The sequence below is a fragment of the Anser brachyrhynchus genome (genome assembly GCF_964034855.1).
Source record: "Anser brachyrhynchus genome assembly, chromosome: 13".
In the NCBI taxonomy this organism is placed as follows: domain Eukaryota; kingdom Metazoa; phylum Chordata; class Aves; order Anseriformes; family Anatidae; genus Anser; species Anser brachyrhynchus.
This window is the reverse complement of record NC_137708.1, coordinates 10,197,250-10,214,018: the sequence shown is the minus strand read 5'-3', so window position 1 is coordinate 10,214,018 and position 16,769 is coordinate 10,197,250. Positions and strand designations below refer to the sequence as shown.

The window sequence follows — 16,769 nt, the reverse complement described above, 5'->3', positions numbered from 1 at the left end:
CCACATCATCTGCTCCTCTTCCTTTGGATGCCATGGGTTAGGATGAAGCCAAATTATTAATGACTGTCGTATCTCGTTGGCACGCCTGGACGCTACAGGCAGCTTCGATAGCGCCCGTAACTCCCAGCAGAGCCATCTCACTGCCAGCCCTCGTTCCTGCTCTGCAGGAGCACGCACGCCGCGGCCCTGTGGCTTACCAGAGGATTCCCTGGCTCCAAGCTCTCCCAGAGCCGTGGCCGTGCATTGCCTTGAGCACGGCAGCTCCAGCACTGCCTCAGCCAAGGGATTTCACAGTGTGAGGCACACCGGGCACCACAAAAGTAGGGCTGAGTTCACCACCCACTTCCCATCTTTGGAGTGGCCGCACACCTGGCATAGCCACCGTGTCATTGCGTACTGCACAGTGAAGGAGAGATTATTTTATTTTATTTTTTAAAGTAAAACAGAACCCAGAACAGCTTCTTGCTATATCTCCTCGGGATTATGCTATCATGATATCCTTTTGGGTTGCTTAATCCTCATCCATGGCTCTTCCAACAGCTCTTTAAAAAACAGGGAAATCTGAAGACAAAAAACTGCCTGTTACGATAGAATTAAAGTTCCAAGTACACATCCATAATGCAAATAAAATCATGCTACGGGATTTGCAGTTGTCTCAAATTATGAGCTGTGTGAAGCATCAGATACAGAGGTGAGTTACGTTAGCAATAGCCAAGTATGTCCAGATAGAGATGCACAGTCAAGACCCAACAACTCTAATGTTACCTCGGAGAGCCACAATGTGCTAACAATAAAATCCAGATCACGCTATTTTAACATTTGTAATTCCAGACTTGGTTCCATCGTTTTTTAAAGACTTTTCTCCTCCATCTGCCGATGCCCCTGCAGCACAGAATAAAGGCACCCAAACAATCTCAGCAACATGCTCCTAAACCCTCCTATGTTTGGATTGGTTTTCAATTACAAAAACAAAAACAATGCAAGCCCTAAATCTGGAACTCCCTGGGTTTCAAACGCCTCATTTGGGATGATTACAATCCCCCCGAAACACATCTTACCCGCATATTGCTGTTCTGCGCTCTGCGCTCTCTGCTGTAACTTCGTGTTAACATAACGTTTAGTACGGGAATTTAGCCTTAATTTAATATTGACAGGCTGCCACCAACACCAGCGCTCAGCCCTCTCCACCGAGGGCTCGGCAGCCAGCGGCGCTCCCGGGGGCTGCAGCAGGAGCCCTGCATCGCTGCCTCCTGCGCTCTCCGCGGCGGGGCCGAAGGCAGCCTGCCCCCAGCCTTCCCAAGCACACGCAGTAACGAAGGAGAAGATCCAAGAGAGGACGCTTCGTTCGGGAAGCTATTCCCTCGCATCCCACGGGAGGTGGGAGCAAAGCGTCCCCGGGCTGAGCCGCCTACGGCTCCTCCCGCTGTTCCCAGTGAGCCCAGCTCTTCCCCCCGGCAAAGGTGGCTGCTGCCTCCCCGCAGCCCTCGCGAGCACTGGAGGCTGCCAGTAGGAAATGGAGGCTGCCAACTGGAAGTGAAACCCGGCTCGCCTGGGCAGATACGGCCAAGCTGGGGACACCGTGACGAGCGCACGAGCAAGGAGCCGGGAGAATAAAGACGCTGCAGGCATCCTGGGTCGGCCTGCCAGACCGCTGAGGGCGGCTGGTGCGAGCGGAGGAAGTGAGGCTGCTAACTGTTAATGATTTTATTCATGCATCTTGGAAAACAAACGCTGTATCGGTATTTCCACGACTGTACTGTCTGCCAGACTGCTCCCTCCCCAACAACAAGACGCTCTCCATGGAAACCTGAGCAGGCGGATCCCGCGAAGCCGCGGTTGCAGATGCACAGCGAGGCGTCCCCGCGCCAGCCAGAAGAGCCGGATCCACACCTTTGCTGGCTGAGAGCTGTGGGCGAGCGCCGCCAGGCCGGGCCCTCGCGTCGGATCTCCGCTCCCCTCCCAGCAATCCGCACCCCGCTGCTTCCCTCCCCGCCAGCCCCCTCGCTGCTCTCCTCCAGCAGGCAGCGGCCTCGGCTCTTGCCAGCCGCCGGTGCCTTCTGCCTGGCCGGCGATGCTGCAGAAACCTCGGCAGCACAGGAGCTGCAGCAGCACCGGGCTGACGTGCCCGTGTCCCTGGGCCCCGGCATTTCTCTGCCAGCCGTCCTCAGCTCTCACCCTCTGACGGTTTTGGCCTGGGTTGGTGCTCGAGGGTAATATTACGGAGCGGTGGTTAAGCGCAATGCATTGCGCCCAGCGGGTCTTTCTGACACCAGGTTTCTCATCCATGCTGCAGGCAGACATTTCCCTGTCCTGCAGCACTGGGGGAGCAGTTCTGGGAATTCAATCCATCACAGAGCTTGTGCACAGCAATAAACAGTTACCAGCGGCACTCAGTTACACTGAGTGGGGACAAGCAGGGTTTCAGCAAGGTCTGCCCTGCTGCTGCTACCGCTCAGCATTTCTCTGGGTGACCTAAATGACAGAACGAAGTACGTTTTAAAATCTGCACACGACACCCAGGGCTTCGGAGGCCAGGGCTGGAACTTGACGTGCTCCTGACAAACTGGAGAGAGGGCTGAGTGGTGATGGGCAGGGCTGAGAGTCGCTGGCAGGAGAAAGCAGCAGCATAAATGCAGGCTGGGGAAGAAAAGGCAACAGTGCTTCTGCCAGAAGGGTCAAAAGGGCTACAGGGGAGTACAAACTGAGCGTGAGCCAGCATGTCATTGTCACAGAAACGGGCAAGTACAGTAGGATGTGTAAAAGGACAGCTTATAAAGGCACACGAACTGCCTTTCGTTATTCAGCTCTCCTCCAGCTCATAAAGATACATCAAGCAATTATGCTGTTCTCCTCTAGAGAACTGCTTCACCCCCCAAAAGATTTGGGCCAACCAAGAGAGGCCACAGGAGACCAGCAAGGCCACAAAAAGCCTGGGAAGCATGGCCTTGAACAAAAGCCTAGAAGACAAGCCATGTCAGCAGATGCAGTTTTATAACGTGAAAAGGCTGCTGCAAAAAAAAGCCCAGAACAGTCTGATGCTGAACTCAGTGCTCGGTAGTCATGGCAGCATCCTCCCCCTGCCCCAAAGCCTGACCCTCCATGGGCGATAGCCATCGGTGGTGACCGTGATGGATGCATCCCATCGTGGTAGCTGAGCTGGGCTCAAGGTGGACTCAGGAGAGACAGATCCAAGGGCTAAGGGAGCATGCACCACCCAAACACAGCTGGCATGCACATATGACTAGTTGTCAGTCCTCTTACCCCATAAATAAACGAGAGCCCAGAGCCTGTTGAGCTCTCCTGCGCTGCAGCGGGCTGGATGCCAGCATCTTCTCCTTGAGCAGGGACGCCTCTCAAGGCTACTCCCTGAAGTCGAGAGATTCCTTACCTGTGACAGTAGGTGACTGCTAGCTAGCTTGTTGAAACTTTGCAAGTAATTTACTAAGCGTGCTCCAACTTTGTAACCTTAGCTAAGTGACATAAAGGATTGATGTGCATACAGTCCTTTAGGCATAAACTATTAAGTCTGGGATTGGGATAGGATCCGGTCATATCTAGACTCCTCGGAGTTTGGACGGCAAAAGGACCTCCATCCTGAACCTTATGGCTCAATGTGAGGGTCTCCCTGAGGCTTGTAGTCTGACCCTCTCCTCTATGCAGTAAATAATTAAGTGGCCTTGCCATCACGAATCTTGTTAATGTCACATTTACCATTAGAAAATTGTTAAATCACTGTCTCATTCACAATTAAGCACTGCTAAATCACTATTTTCATCAATAAATATATTGCTGCTTCGCTCTTGTGAGTGAAGTACGTAATTCCTTTGGTGACAGGAGACACTTTCACATTAAGAAAGGAGAGCCAGGTGTACACCAGGAAAAAGTAAAGGTAAGCTCATCAGCAAAGGGTGCTCCAAGGCAGGTGGACAGAGCGAATGACACCTTGGTGTCCCCTCCAGCCCGGTCCCCTACACTTCTCATTCCCCTGGCTGGCAGCTTTGTCCCTGCCCTCGGTGGTTCAGCATTTGTCACCATGTAGTGAAACAAGAGCCATCTCAGCCATGAAACCATCAGTGTGTAGGAGGCTCTGAGGGAGCAGAGCGCTATGGAAGCTTCCCAGCAGCATGGAACCCACCACAGCTGTCCTCTGCTCTGCAGGCCTCACTGAGAGCCCCGTGCCCCCATCTCGTCCTCCTCCCAGAGGCGCATCTGCAACACCTCCAACAGTACGGCACCACAGTCACCCTGCTGGTACAGAAGGAAAAACAGCCGCAAACCTCACCCTCATTCGCTTCAATTGCCAGGTACTTCCCTGTGACTTGCCTTTTCTAACTTCTACCCACAGTATCACCAATACTTAAGCAAAGCTGAACACCAGAAGCTGATGGGACACTCCGCTGTGCATCCAGTGCCCTGGGGAGAAGAAAGATGAGAGACCTCAAGAGAAGCATCAGTTAAGTTCCTCAGTGCTGCAGGAACATATGTGGGACAGAAGCTCTTAGACGACTCCCAGACATGTCGAGATCCTCGTGAGCTCCCATTCAGAACGGCAAAAATGTTGCCCCAAATCCCTAGAAATTTCAGCACCACTTCTGCTGTCGTGCCAACGGCCTCCTGCTGCGATATGGCCTGTCCCCATTTCCTCCATGCCTGTTGAAAGGTCCTTCAGGAAGAAGCAGATCCTGCCCGCCTCGGGAAGGAGGAGCTAGGCAGACCTTTCCCTTGCCCACACTCCTGCCTTTCCAGACATTCGTTTTCACTGGAGCAGGCTGCCCAGAGAAGCTGAGGGTGAGCCATACCTTGAAGGTGTTCAAGACCAGGTGGACGAGGCCCAGGGCAACCTGATCTAGTGGGTGGCATCCCTGTCCATGGCAGGGGGGGTGGAAGTGGATGGGCTTTAAGGTCCCTTCCAACCCAAGCCATTCTATGATTCTATGATTTTTGGTGTTGATTCCAGTGTACTGTTTGATGCCCTGCTCCTGCCTGCTCCAGAAGGCACACAACCCAGCGGGTGACATAACCTGGCTCACTTCCAACTCCCATTTAGCATCAGAAGCTCCAAAAATGCAGGAAGTATCTCAGTGTCACTGTGCAGGGAGCGGCGATGCTGCTGAAGGACAGCCAGTGAGCACTGCAGCAGGGACAGTGGTGGGGTAAGCACCCAATCCTGCCGATGCAAGTACAGGGTGGCCTCCATAGAGGATCCAAGGACAATCGCGTTTGACAGCCTGGGCTGTCTGGGTGTGGGCCACATGTTCACCTTGAGCCGGTCTCCATTTCGACTGACCTTCCCACTCACCGCTTCCCAGGAGCGTGCAGAAAGCTGGGGGAGGGCCGCACGGCACAGCAAGCAGCTGCTGTGCAAGCAAGAGGCTGTGGGACAGATCCCTGGCTGTGAAGAGGGCAGCGGCAGCAGCCTCTTGGTGGGCTGCCGGACTTCCACGCCGCTCACAGACAGCTGCTGGAAGTAGGCCGTTCAGTGCCACATTCTGGGTAGAAATAATCTGGATTATCTCACGTTGCAGCTTTCCTGACCTCAGCGCAAAGAAACGGCAGCAGCTTTCCTCTCCCTCACCTTGCCGCTTGCACAGATTCAGTTCACAAATGCTTCCCTGCAGGGGCAGAGGCTAATGAGAACCACTGTCTAAACAGCAAACACAGTGCCACGGCCTTGGCACAGATACACACACACTTGCTCCCCAGCCAGAACAACTGGCAGCGAAGGAAGAGCGCCTGACCCAGCCTGGCAGATCAGAGAGCCCTGGAGGATTGTCCAGAAGCCCCTGCAATAGGGTTGCACATGCTGCGCCCTGCGCCCTTAGCAATAGCCAGATGGGGCATTGCTGTACTGCAGCCTAAACAGGCCCGGTCCAGGCTGGCTAGACAGGCAGAATGGTGTAAAGTAGGGTAGAGTAAGTAGTTCCAGTTGGAAGGGGTCCACAGAGATCACTGAGACTGATTCAGACTACTTCAGGGCAGACCCCAGCTTAAAACTTATCTCGAGTGTTATCCAAATACCTCAAACACGGACAGGTGCTGGGCATCTACCACCTCCCTAGGAAGCTCTTCCCTTGCCAGCTACCTTCTTGGTAAAGGAGTTTTCCCTAATGTCTGGTCTGAACCTCCCCTGGTGCAGCTTTGAGATATTCCCACACGTCCTGTCACTGCATACCCGGAGAAGAGAGGAGCACCTCCCTCCCCGCATCCCCTCCTCAGGAAGATGTAGGGCGCTTTGAGGACACCCTCAACCTCCTGTTCTCCAGTCCTGAGAAACCCAAGTGTCCTCAGCTGCTCCTAGAATCATCGAATGGGAAGGGACCCACAGGATCATTGAGTCCAACTCCTGGCTCCATACAGAACCACCCAAAAAACAAACCCTACACCTGAGAGCACTGAGGGCGCCTGCCCCTCCGCTCCCCTTGTGAGGCCGCCATGAGGCCTCCCCTCAGCCTGCTCTGCTCGGAGCTGAACAAACCAAGGGACTTCAGCTTCTCCTCACACATCTTGCCCTCTAGGCCCGTCACCGCCTTCACAGCCCTCTTGGATGCTAATAGCTTTACATCCTTCTTGCATTGCGACACCCAACACCACACGCAGCACTGGAGGCAAGGCCACACCAGCGCAGAGCAGAGCAGGAGGCTCCCTTCCCTCAGCCATGCCAAGCCCAAAGCCCCCAGGACACAGCCAGCCCTTCTGGCTGCTGGGGCACGCTGCTAGCCTCTCGGCTGGCCTGGCCCGCAGCCCTTCCAGCGCCTGGCCGCCCCCAGCACCACCTGGGGGCTGGAGCTGTTCCTTCAGCACCCAACGGGCCGAGCCCAGCACTGGGCCCACCGCCAAGGCCACCTGAAGGGCACCGGGCACCTCCAGGAGCAGTGCCCGGCTGGTGGGAGGACCTGTGGGGCATCGACCACCTCGGCCATGCTAGGGAAATAGCGCTTTGCGAGCGGCAGCATCGCCCCGGTGCTCACTTCGTGCGGGCGGGTTGACTGGCGATGTGAGCGTGCGTTTGCAGAACCCCAGAATCGCCAGACGCCTGCTCGGGGCGAGCTGACAGCGAGCCCTTGGCACCAGCGCAGAGTTCATGCCGAGACAGCTCGCTTGCTCTCCAGCACATCGCAAACAAGCACCAGGCACCTACTTTGAAGCAATACAAGCTCACTCGTGGATCCGAGATCAACACTTGGCAGCTAGCGACTGGAGTGCAAATCTCACCCAGCAAAGAGCGCGCTGCCGGCACAAGCAGCGCTCCCCGCACTTCCTTCCCCAGCTCCGCCGAGCTGCGCGCTGACATTATCCCAGCTGCTCGTCGCCATCCCCCTCACATCTGCCAGAGGAGCGGCTTCTGTGTCCTCTCCCCAACAACCACCTCCGAAACAACGGCGCCTAGCAGGGCCCCCAGTTTTTCCTCTAACACTAATTGTTATGACTGAACCACTTTAGGGAGCAATTACACAAACACGAGACTCTTTTCAGAGGAACAAGCTTCCAAAACTCTACGTCCAAACATGTTTGTATTTTTTGAGTTTGCAACAGCAGGATTGAAATTTAATAAAGAAAGGAGACTTCAGTGCCAGAGAGGCTGGTTTCATGCAGTGACACCCCTGCTTCTGAAAGGCCCCAAACTAAACAGCAAGTACGAAACCCAGCTGCTGATGGCATGTCCTTACCCAAAATGTCTTGTATCCCAGTCCCCCACACTCCTTTCGAGGCACCCAGGTGCACCAAGGCCAGGGTCCCCCTCTGGCCACTGGGCAAGGGGCAGCTTGCACGGGACACTGCCCTGCCCCGACCACCGCCCGTGCCAACAGCCTCACGCACGCTCGGAGGGAGGCTGGGGAAGCACCAGGGAGCGCAGGCAGGCTGAGCGCACACAGCCAATGCTTCCCGTGGAATAGCGTGGTCCGGAGGAGGCTCTATAAATGTAAGGAGGTGGGCTGGGCAGAGAGGAACCGACTGCAGCTTAAAATACAAAGACTTCCTGCGAATGCGACTGGAGAGGGTGGACAACAAAATCCAAGAGCGCTTTGAACAGGAACAGCTACACCAAAATAAGCCGTCAGTGTTTCATTTCTACTGACTCAAAGCAGGAAGCCAAAACCACTTAATCACAGGTTGTAATCTGGAATGCAGTTGTAAGAACCTCCGGTTTCAACAGCAGAGCTGATAAAGGATTGTTTCCTTTACTGACACCTGTCCCAATCACCTATTTCTTCTGATATCACTATCCATCACTTCGTCAGCTGAGCAAAGTTTCATGGGGCAGAACTGTAAGCCAGGTTATGGGGATGATACAGCATGAAAGTAATCAATAATGGGGCAAAGAACAAATATAAGGAAAATGGTTGGAGAGAAGCAGGAACTAGCTTTCCATGGAAGCTGAATGACAATGTAATTATTCTGTTTCCCTGTGCAGAGATAATGTTCCAAGTTATCTGGCAGCGCACAGCCATCACCTTCCTGCACCGCCCTGTCTTGCACCACCAGACACCAAGTCAGCCACCGAGGCAGCGAGGCTGTGGAGCACAGCGGCTCCACAAGGACAGCGAATCCCTGTGCAAGGGGCGTGCAGGTGATCCGCACGGAGCCACCCCTCTAGGATCACAGTGCAGGCAGCAGGGCTAGGCTCACTCCCTCACGATGCTGGAAAGCCAAGACTGGCAAGGAAGAGCAGGACAGGCTGATCGTCCTAATACCACCACGCTGGTGCCTGTTCAGACCCGGTGGCACCAGCAGCCACCCACTGCCTCGCAGCACTGTGGCTTTCCCCGGGCTGCACCGCTGGTGGCAGCCCCTGCGGAGCACTGGGGCACTGCTCAGTGCTCAGGGGGCCGCACTGCCCCGCTCACGGCAGCTTTCTCCTCACCCGCAGCAGGGGCTGTGCTGCTGCCCGCTCTGCAGAGCGCTCGGGGAGGGGAGACCCAGACGCTTCTGGAGCGGGGCAGGAGAAAGGGAGTTGCAACCACTGGTTACAATGCGCGGGAAGAACAGAAGAACAGCATGAGCTGCATTTGCTGAGACTATAATGCTCATTCCCTCTGCGTCCGCCAGCAAGCAGGGCTCGCTGGAAACATCAGGAAGGGAATTCAAGAAGATGGAGGTGGGAAAATGCCAACCGCTGCCGGAAGAGCCAGCCCCGCTCACAGCGCCTGTCCTTGCAAGCCACCCAGCTCACCTGCTGCTGGTGGTGGGAGCATCAGCCCCCCCCCTGCTGCCAGCTGCGCCCCGGCCCTGTGCAGGGATGGGGGCTGAGCTCGGGGCTGCAGACCCCAGGAGAACACGAGACAGCTTCGAGCAGCCACGTCCTGCAGCAGCCACCGCTCTGCGAGGTGACGTCAGCCTGGCCAGGAGCTGGCAGGCAGGACACGCCGTGCATGCAGGCTGTGCTGCTCCAGACACTGCCTGCCTCCCGCAGACGCCAGGGCCTGCGCTCCTCGCCCGCTACGGCTTATCTACAAATTGAATTTCACACTTGTGCGCCCCCGGAGCAGGCACATAGGTGCTGCAGCAGCTGCCCTGCCCCTCTGCATCCTCGCCCCACCCCACCACCAAGGATAACGCTGCTGGCAAAGCTTTGTCCGGGAGCACAAGGAGGGCTGAGATGAGCTCCTGTGCCTTGGAGGGATGGAGGTGGGCTGATGGCCCAGCCCAAGCACACAGCAGCCTCTGCTCAGTCTCCACCTGCAGCAAGAGCCATGGGCCACCCGTGTTCCGAAAACAAAGCCAAAGCTGGCACGACCATGAAGAAGACCACAGAGAACACGCGGGCTGGAGGGTCAGCCGGCAGCAGGGCGGCTCTGCAAATCCCTCTTGCTCGTGCTGCTAAGGCATGCTGAGGACTTGAGGCCAGGCAAGCCAGCAGCTAGGAAAGAAGCCTGTTTAAATTTAATCCAAAATGTACTTGATATTTTTCCCTTGTAGCTTTCTCCTCCCATATTTTCTATCTTCAAGCACAAAAAGCAGAAAGCCTTAAACCTCTGGCAAAAATCCTTTAATGTGTTTTACTGTAAAGGCTGCCTAGTGTTAAGAAATAAGCTGAACCGGAGCAAATCAGGCAGCCTGTGGATGCCCTGGGAGGCGAGGATGAAGCAGGACAAGCAGGCAGGCTGCAGGGACCAGCAGTGCCAAGGAAAGGCGGCCCCGGTGCCAGGAACGCACCCATGCTCCCTGCCGAGGTCCCCGAGCACGGCTCTGCCTCGGCAGATGCCCGCTTTGAAGCCTTGCTCCCTGCGAGGGCCGGAGGAGGTTTCTGTGGCCGAGAGGTGACTGCGTGGCTCCCCTTAAGGCTGCGAGCATCAAAGCAACCTCAGCGTGTGAGCATCTGAGCAACCTCTCACAGGAGAGCCCGGTGGCAACGGTGAACAAAATGGCACCGAGACAGAGATGGAAATCACGTTCCCACCGGCAACTTCGCAGCACCACGGACGTCCACCTCCTGGCCTCCTCCATGCGTGACACAGGACAAAAGCTCCCCAGGGCCCGTCCTCTTACAGCCCAGCCCCATGCCCTCGTCTCCCAGCCCAGCACAGGCTCTCCTCACACAAGAAGACCTCTCCCAGGCCCGGCCTCGTGGCTCCCTGCTGTCCCTGGGTGTTGCTAAACCAGCCGGGATCTGGGATGACAGCCTTCTTGCACCCCATGCTGAGCTGCACCCTCACCGAGAGCGGGACACGAGGCTTTTCTCAGCCGGGCACAAAACCAGGAGCAGAACTGGGACTGTTTCCTGATGTGAGTGCGAGACAGCAGGCAGGGCCAGGGGATGGGAGGAGAGGGAGAGGATCCCAAACAGGATCCCACGCGATGCCACGGTGCCCCCCGCATGCAGCGAGCTCTGGGGCAGCACCGGGGCAGGAACCCAGCTGCCATGGGGGGAGCATCCTGCACTCAGCAAGGGCCTGCCCCGTGCCAGCTCAGAGCTGGGAGGGGATAAACCCTGTGCAGAGCCCAGAGCTTCCTGCTGGCTGCACCCTTCCCACGGGCACGTCACGGAAATAACGGCTCAAACCAAGGGTGAGCCTTGCCCTGCACACTTCCCTGCCGGTAGTCTGAAGTATGAGCAATTTGCAGCTCAGGAGCTGTCCAAGCGTATCTCCGTGTATTTACTGGTCCTCAGGGAACCTCTTGTCCTTCTTGAACTTGTCCCATTTCTCCTGGAGCCAGCGTAAGGTTTTGCTGTTCGCAACACCTTGTTCTGAGGACTTGTGTGCTCTGGCAGCACGTCTGTGAGCAGCAGATCCCCTCCTCCTGGTTTGCACCTCCTGCTAGCGGCGTTTGATGTGACCTTGTACTTGCATGGCAAGAACCAGGGAGCAGTTAACCTCCGTCCTTTCTCTCCTGGCCTCCTGTGATTTCTGTAGCTGTACCTGATCCATCCTCTGTTGTTTCTTTCCCAGCCCGAAGATCCTTGCCTTGTTCAGTCGCTTTCTGTGCGCGGCCACCTCCGTGGCCAGCGACCCGCAGGTCTCACCGCAGACCGGGGCGTGCTTCTCGTGCTCCCGCAGAGTGGCAGCTCCCCGCGAGGGGCTGCGTTGGGCAAATCTGCTGCAGAAGGGACTGTGACGCCAAGGGTGTTCTCAGAAGTCTCCTCCCCGTGCCCGTCTCAGAAACCTTCCTGGCCAGGCTCTGCCAAACAGCCTCGCCTTCGGAGAGCCCCAGCAGCCCCGGCGCAGACCCAAACACGGCTCAGGCACAGTAAGAGCCCTGTAATGCTCCCTAACGCAACCTTTCCCAAACTTTGCCACCTGCTCCGCTGGCACGGCCGGAGCATCTGTCCACAAGGCAGAGCTTCAGCTCCGCTTGCCAGGCACCTCGCAGGGTATGCTCACGCTGAGATGCAGTTTGAAAATAACAGATGTTACTACACTGCTCTGCGTTTTGCAGTGTCAGGAACAAGGCTTCTTTACCAACAATCCCCAGAGCTCCTTGCCAAGGCAGTCCCAGCCCAAACAGCGCTGCCCGGCACAAAGCCCTGCCCGCAGACATCGCCCCGCGCCCTGCTCCCGGCAGGACGGACAACGCAGCAAGGGCAGAGGTTCCCCACGTGCCTGCAAGAAGCAGGAGCACGGGTTTCATCATGCGCCTCAATATCACCTCTCGTGAGCCCAGACAAGTGACCAAACAACTGGCACGTATCCTCCTCGGCAGGCAAAACTTCCAAGCGCCGCACGCAGCAGGCAGGACGTGGCAGCTGCAGCCCCGAGCTCCTGCTCCCCCCCGGCTCCCCCTCAGCCAGACTCCCTCCAGGGGCCGAGTGATGTGGGTTCAAACTGCCAGCGCTGGCAATGGCAGGACCTTTTATTCATTCCCCTCACACGCCTTGCAGAATCCTGCTGAGGACGGCACACAGAGCGCCGGGCAGAGCCCCCTCCCTGCCCCCCGTCCCCGGGCACGTCACGTTAGGAGACCACCAGGGCTTCTCGGCCAGCGTGAGGCACCACGCAGCTCCGCCTCTGCCGCGGCTTTCCGCTGAGCACCCAGCACCGGGACCCATCCTGCTTGCTTCTGCTGGCGTGCCCTTGCCAGCCGCCTTCGCCCACAGGCCCTCCGCGCCACGGACCTGGCTTTGGCTGGGGATGCAGGTTCAAGTGCCAGGCCCTGGTTTAGAAGAGCCGTCCAAAACGCTCTGTCAGCAGCAGCAGATAAACGCGGCTCAGCAGCAGAGGAATTTCTGTCTGGGATGCCACAGGGAGCAAATGACCGTCCCATCCCAGCGGCACTAAAGCCCTAAGGACAGAGCCAGGCTGTCCCTGTCCCACGCTCCTGGGTGCCCATCTCTGCACTCGCACCGGGGCCCAGACCTCGTGGATGCTCAGCCCTCCTGTGCTGTGCGTGAAACCCCTCAGGTTCTTCTGTGGCTCCTCCTCAGGCCATGCCCAGAAAGCAGCACGCCATGCTCCGTGCCCCATCCACGCTGACTCCCACCATCCCTCCGCACGTCCACCCGGGTTCCTCACCGCTGCGGCTGCCATCATTGCCACCTGGACACACCACGGAGGTCTGTCCAAGGCCGCAGTTGGCTCTGGATGGCTCCAAGGGCTTCCTTTCTCACCCACCTGCTGCACAGAGGCAGCTCCTGGCAGGAAGGGGAAGGGAAGGCTGCAGCGAGGCGCTGGGGAGGCGGCAGAACCACGGTCACTGGGGAGGTTCGGGAGCTGGCAGAGCTGCTGTTGGTCAGGGCTGGCTTAGGTGGAGCTGAAAGGACTTGATGACCTCCAGGTCCCTTCCAAACCAGGGGTCCTAAAATCCCTCTGCCCTTGACACAACGGCAAAGCCAACAGGGACCTGTCGGAAGGGTTTGGCAGCCACTGTCTCCTTGCTCTCCCTCACGGGCTCAATGTCACCCTGGTCAAAAGCCCCCTGGGTTGTGTCCCTGCCCACAAAAACCCCAAGCACACGGAGCGGACCCTGCGGAGACCCAGGGAAGCCGCCACCTCCACAGCTGCAGCCTCGGCGAGCGCCCTGCCAATTCCCAAACCACCTTCTGGAGCCCCGGCAGGCTGCTGGGCACGGGGCGAGGCAGCACCAACCTGCCCGGCACCACCACGCCAGCCCTTCGGGGCAGAGCCTGCGCACGGGGTCTGGAAAAGGGGCAGATCCAGCTGTAAGGTGCAGGGCAGCATCCTCGGCACGGGCTCAGCCTTCCTCTCCAGCAGGGCTGCCCCAGGCGCGTGCCGCTGGGCTCGTAAGGGCGCTGGGAGGCTGCGCGAGGCGGCGGCACGCAGCCCCTGCCAAGATGGGCACTGGGGCTCCATTTCCCGAGCGCACGGCTGCACGGCGCCCACGTGCCCGCGGCCGGAGCCTGCCCCGCGTCTCGGCGCCGTTCACTCGCGCCCCGGTGCTCTGGAGGTTTGGAGCCGCACGTTCGCAGGTGTCCAACCCAGCTCCCCATCCCGACCGTGCGTGTAGCCATGGCAACTGCACATGCAAGCGGCAAACCGAGGATCTGGGCTAACTGCAAATGCAAATGAAGCAAACACATGCACGGTGCTAAAAGTGTGACCTCTAAATGTCAGCGTTTAACCGTTTTGCAGACGCCGGCTCTGGTGGCTGCCGCCCGCAGAGCCCTGCTCCCACGGGGACCTGGGGGCGCCCAGCCCTGCCCCGGGGGGTGCCGAGGATGCTCCGGTCCAGCGCGGGGGGGACAAGGAGGTACCTGCGCTTCCCGAGAGCATCCCTGCGTGATGGGCAACGGGGGCACCTCCAGCCCTCCTGCTTCACGCCACAGCCACCTCCCCGAGGGAGTCGTGCAGCCTCGGGAAGGCACCCGGGCACGCTGCCGTCGGGGAGAGCGTGGTGCGGAGAGCGGCTGGCTGGAGGGTGTGGGGTGAGGGCAAGGGCTGCCTTGTCGGGGGCGTGCTGGCCGCCTGCAGCACACCCCTTGGTGCGGTCCCTGGTCACGCCAACCACCGCCGACGGCGGCTGTCCTGCCGCACGGCTTCGAGCACGACGTGGCCGCAGCACATGGCGGCGGAGCCCCCGGCAGCGACCCGTGCGCCACGTGCTCCTCGCCCTGCTCGGGGACGGGCACGCCCGGTGCGACGGAGCCCGGTGTACGCCCGCTGCGCCCGCCGCCGGGCCCCACGCCGGGCACGGGGGCCGGGAACGCCGGCAGCTCCGCCAGCCCGTGCCAGCTCCGAGCCGAGCCGGGCCGGGCCGGGCCGGGCCGGGCCGCGGGTCTCCCCCTGCCCTTGGCCAAGGGATGCTCGGTCCCGGCACAGCACCGCCCCGGCACAGCACCCCGCCGCCCTGCCCGGCCCGGCCCGGCCCGGCTCGGTTCGGTCCCCCCGCCCCCGGGCAGCGCCGCGCCGGGCCGAACCGGGCCGGGCCGGGATGGGGCCGGCGGTGCGGGGCGAGCCGCGATGGACGGGACGGGAGCGGCTCGAGCCGAGCCGTGCCGGGGGGGCCGCGCAGCTGGGCGGGCGCACAATCCCCCTTTCAGCCCGTCGCCATGGCAACCCGCCGGCTCGCCGCGGCCGCTCATCCGGCCCCGTTAACCCCCGCCGTTACCGCCGCCCTCCCCGCCGCGCCGCCCCGCCCGTTAACCCCCGCCGCGCCGCGCGGGACGGCGGGCACGGCACGGCACGGGCACGGCACGGGCACGGCGCGGCCCCCCGGCACCGGCCCCGGCCCCCGCCCTCCCTTGGGAGCCCCGTCCCGGCCGCCCGCTGCCCCCTCCCGGTGCGCCCCCCCCCCCCCTCCATCTCCCTCCCGGTGGGGGCCGGCCCGGGCCGTCGGGGCGCACTCACCGTCGGGGGCGGCGGCGCGGCTGGGCCATGCCGGGGGCGGCGGCGGCGGCGGCGGCGGCGGCTGCTCCGCGCCCCGCGCTCCGCTCAGTCCGGCCCGACCCCGCACCGGGAGCGCGCGGCGCGTGCACGGCGGGGGCGGGCGGGGGAGGGGCCGCCGCCGCAGCACCCCTTCGGTGCCGCCGCCGGTACGCCGAGCGGCCCCCGGCACCCGCACCGCCCTGCGGGATGCGCGGAGAGGGCACCCGGCCCGGCGGGGTCCGGCGCGCCCGGGACCGCACCCCCGGGACCGCCACGGCCCCGGGAACCCCGCCCGGGCACCGGCACCGACCGACCCCCGGGAGGGGGGCACCGGGACCGGCACCGGCACCGCCCGGGGCACCCCGCAGCGCCCTTCCCGGGAGCACCCGCCCCGGCCCGGGCATCTCCGCACAGCCCCGGGCGCCCTGCACCGCCCTGAGCATCCCGGCGTGGCCGTGAGCATCTCTGTGCCGCCCCGGGCAGCCCGCACGGCCCCGGGGGTCCCCGCGGTGTCCTGGGGGTCCCACCCCGCCCAGGGTGCCTCTGCAGGGCCCCGAGCATCCCACGCCACCCTGGGCACCCCCGCCCAGCCCCAGCAGCCTGTCCCGCCGTGCCCTGTACCCACCCTGGCCACCCCGCACAGGCCCCTCTCCATCCGCCCGCAGCCCCGCGGTGCCCTGGCACAGCCCTGCCCGTCGGAACATCCCCCCCCAGCACATTTTGCCACGGCCCTGGGAGCAGCCCCCACCTCTCCGCTGCCCCGCAGCACCCAGCCGGTCCGGGGGGGTCCATGAGGGACCAGTACGGGGTGTCCCAGTCCCAGCATCAGCCCCGGGGCCAGGCACAGCCGTCCCACCCCATTCCATGCGTGGAGCTGCGGGCTCAGCAGACACAGCCCTACGGCCCCAGCAGCACTCCCAGCCCCCCCCCAGCCCCTCTGTCCCCCCCATTTCCTCCTGGTGTGCCCTCTCCCAGCCCGGGGACATTCTCCCTCCGCGCTCAGCCTCCTGGCACAGCCTCTCCCCCAGCCTGCCCGTGCCGGGGCTACCTTGCTGTTTCATTCCTGCCTGATGGGATTACAGAAATCATTTGAAACAGGGCACGGATTTGGGTCCCGCTGGATGTGTCTGCGTTCTCTGCAGCTCCCTGCCATTGCCAGGGCAGCATCAGCCGCGGTGCCTGATCAAAGAGAAGGACGTGCAATTACCAGCAGACACCTCCACGCGTTCCAGTCTGGGGATGGGAGCTGGGCTCTGCCTCCCTCCCGCTGCCAGAGCTGCAGCCCAGACCCGACGCGGGCTCTGCGGAGCAGCCACCGCTTCCCATTTAAGATGCTTGTGCGGCAGCATGTGAAGGGCAGGCATTTATTTCAGCTCTCCCGATGCCACTGAGTCAGTGAGCGTGCAGCCAAGGGGAGCCCTGCACTCGGACGCTGCAGAGCGGGTCAGAGCCTTCCTGCCCCGCTCCCTCTTCCAGGGCTGCTCCTTGGTGGGCGGCAGCTCGAGCAGT

General features: G+C 60.7%; 1 protein-coding gene across 5 annotated transcripts in view; it reads right to left on the bottom strand.

Annotated features, from left to right (window-relative positions):
- Positions 1-16,154, bottom strand: part of NLGN3 (neuroligin 3) — a 35,939-nt gene extending 19,785 nt beyond the window's left edge. For 3 of the 5 annotated variants that reach the window (XM_080553239.1, XM_080553242.1, XM_080553243.1), the window contains exon 1: positions 15,243-15,370. Coding sequence is in view for 2 of the 5 variants with exons in the window: in XM_080553235.1 (XP_080409361.1) it covers positions 16,009-16,086 (78 nt within the window). In the remaining 3 variants the exon portion in view is untranslated. Of the gene's footprint in view, positions 1-1,058; positions 14,478-15,242; positions 15,371-16,008 lie in introns of those variants that run through there. The other 2 variants (XM_080553235.1, XM_080553236.1) reach the window with 2 other exon arrangements.
- Between the last annotated feature and the right edge of the window lie 615 nt (positions 16,155-16,769).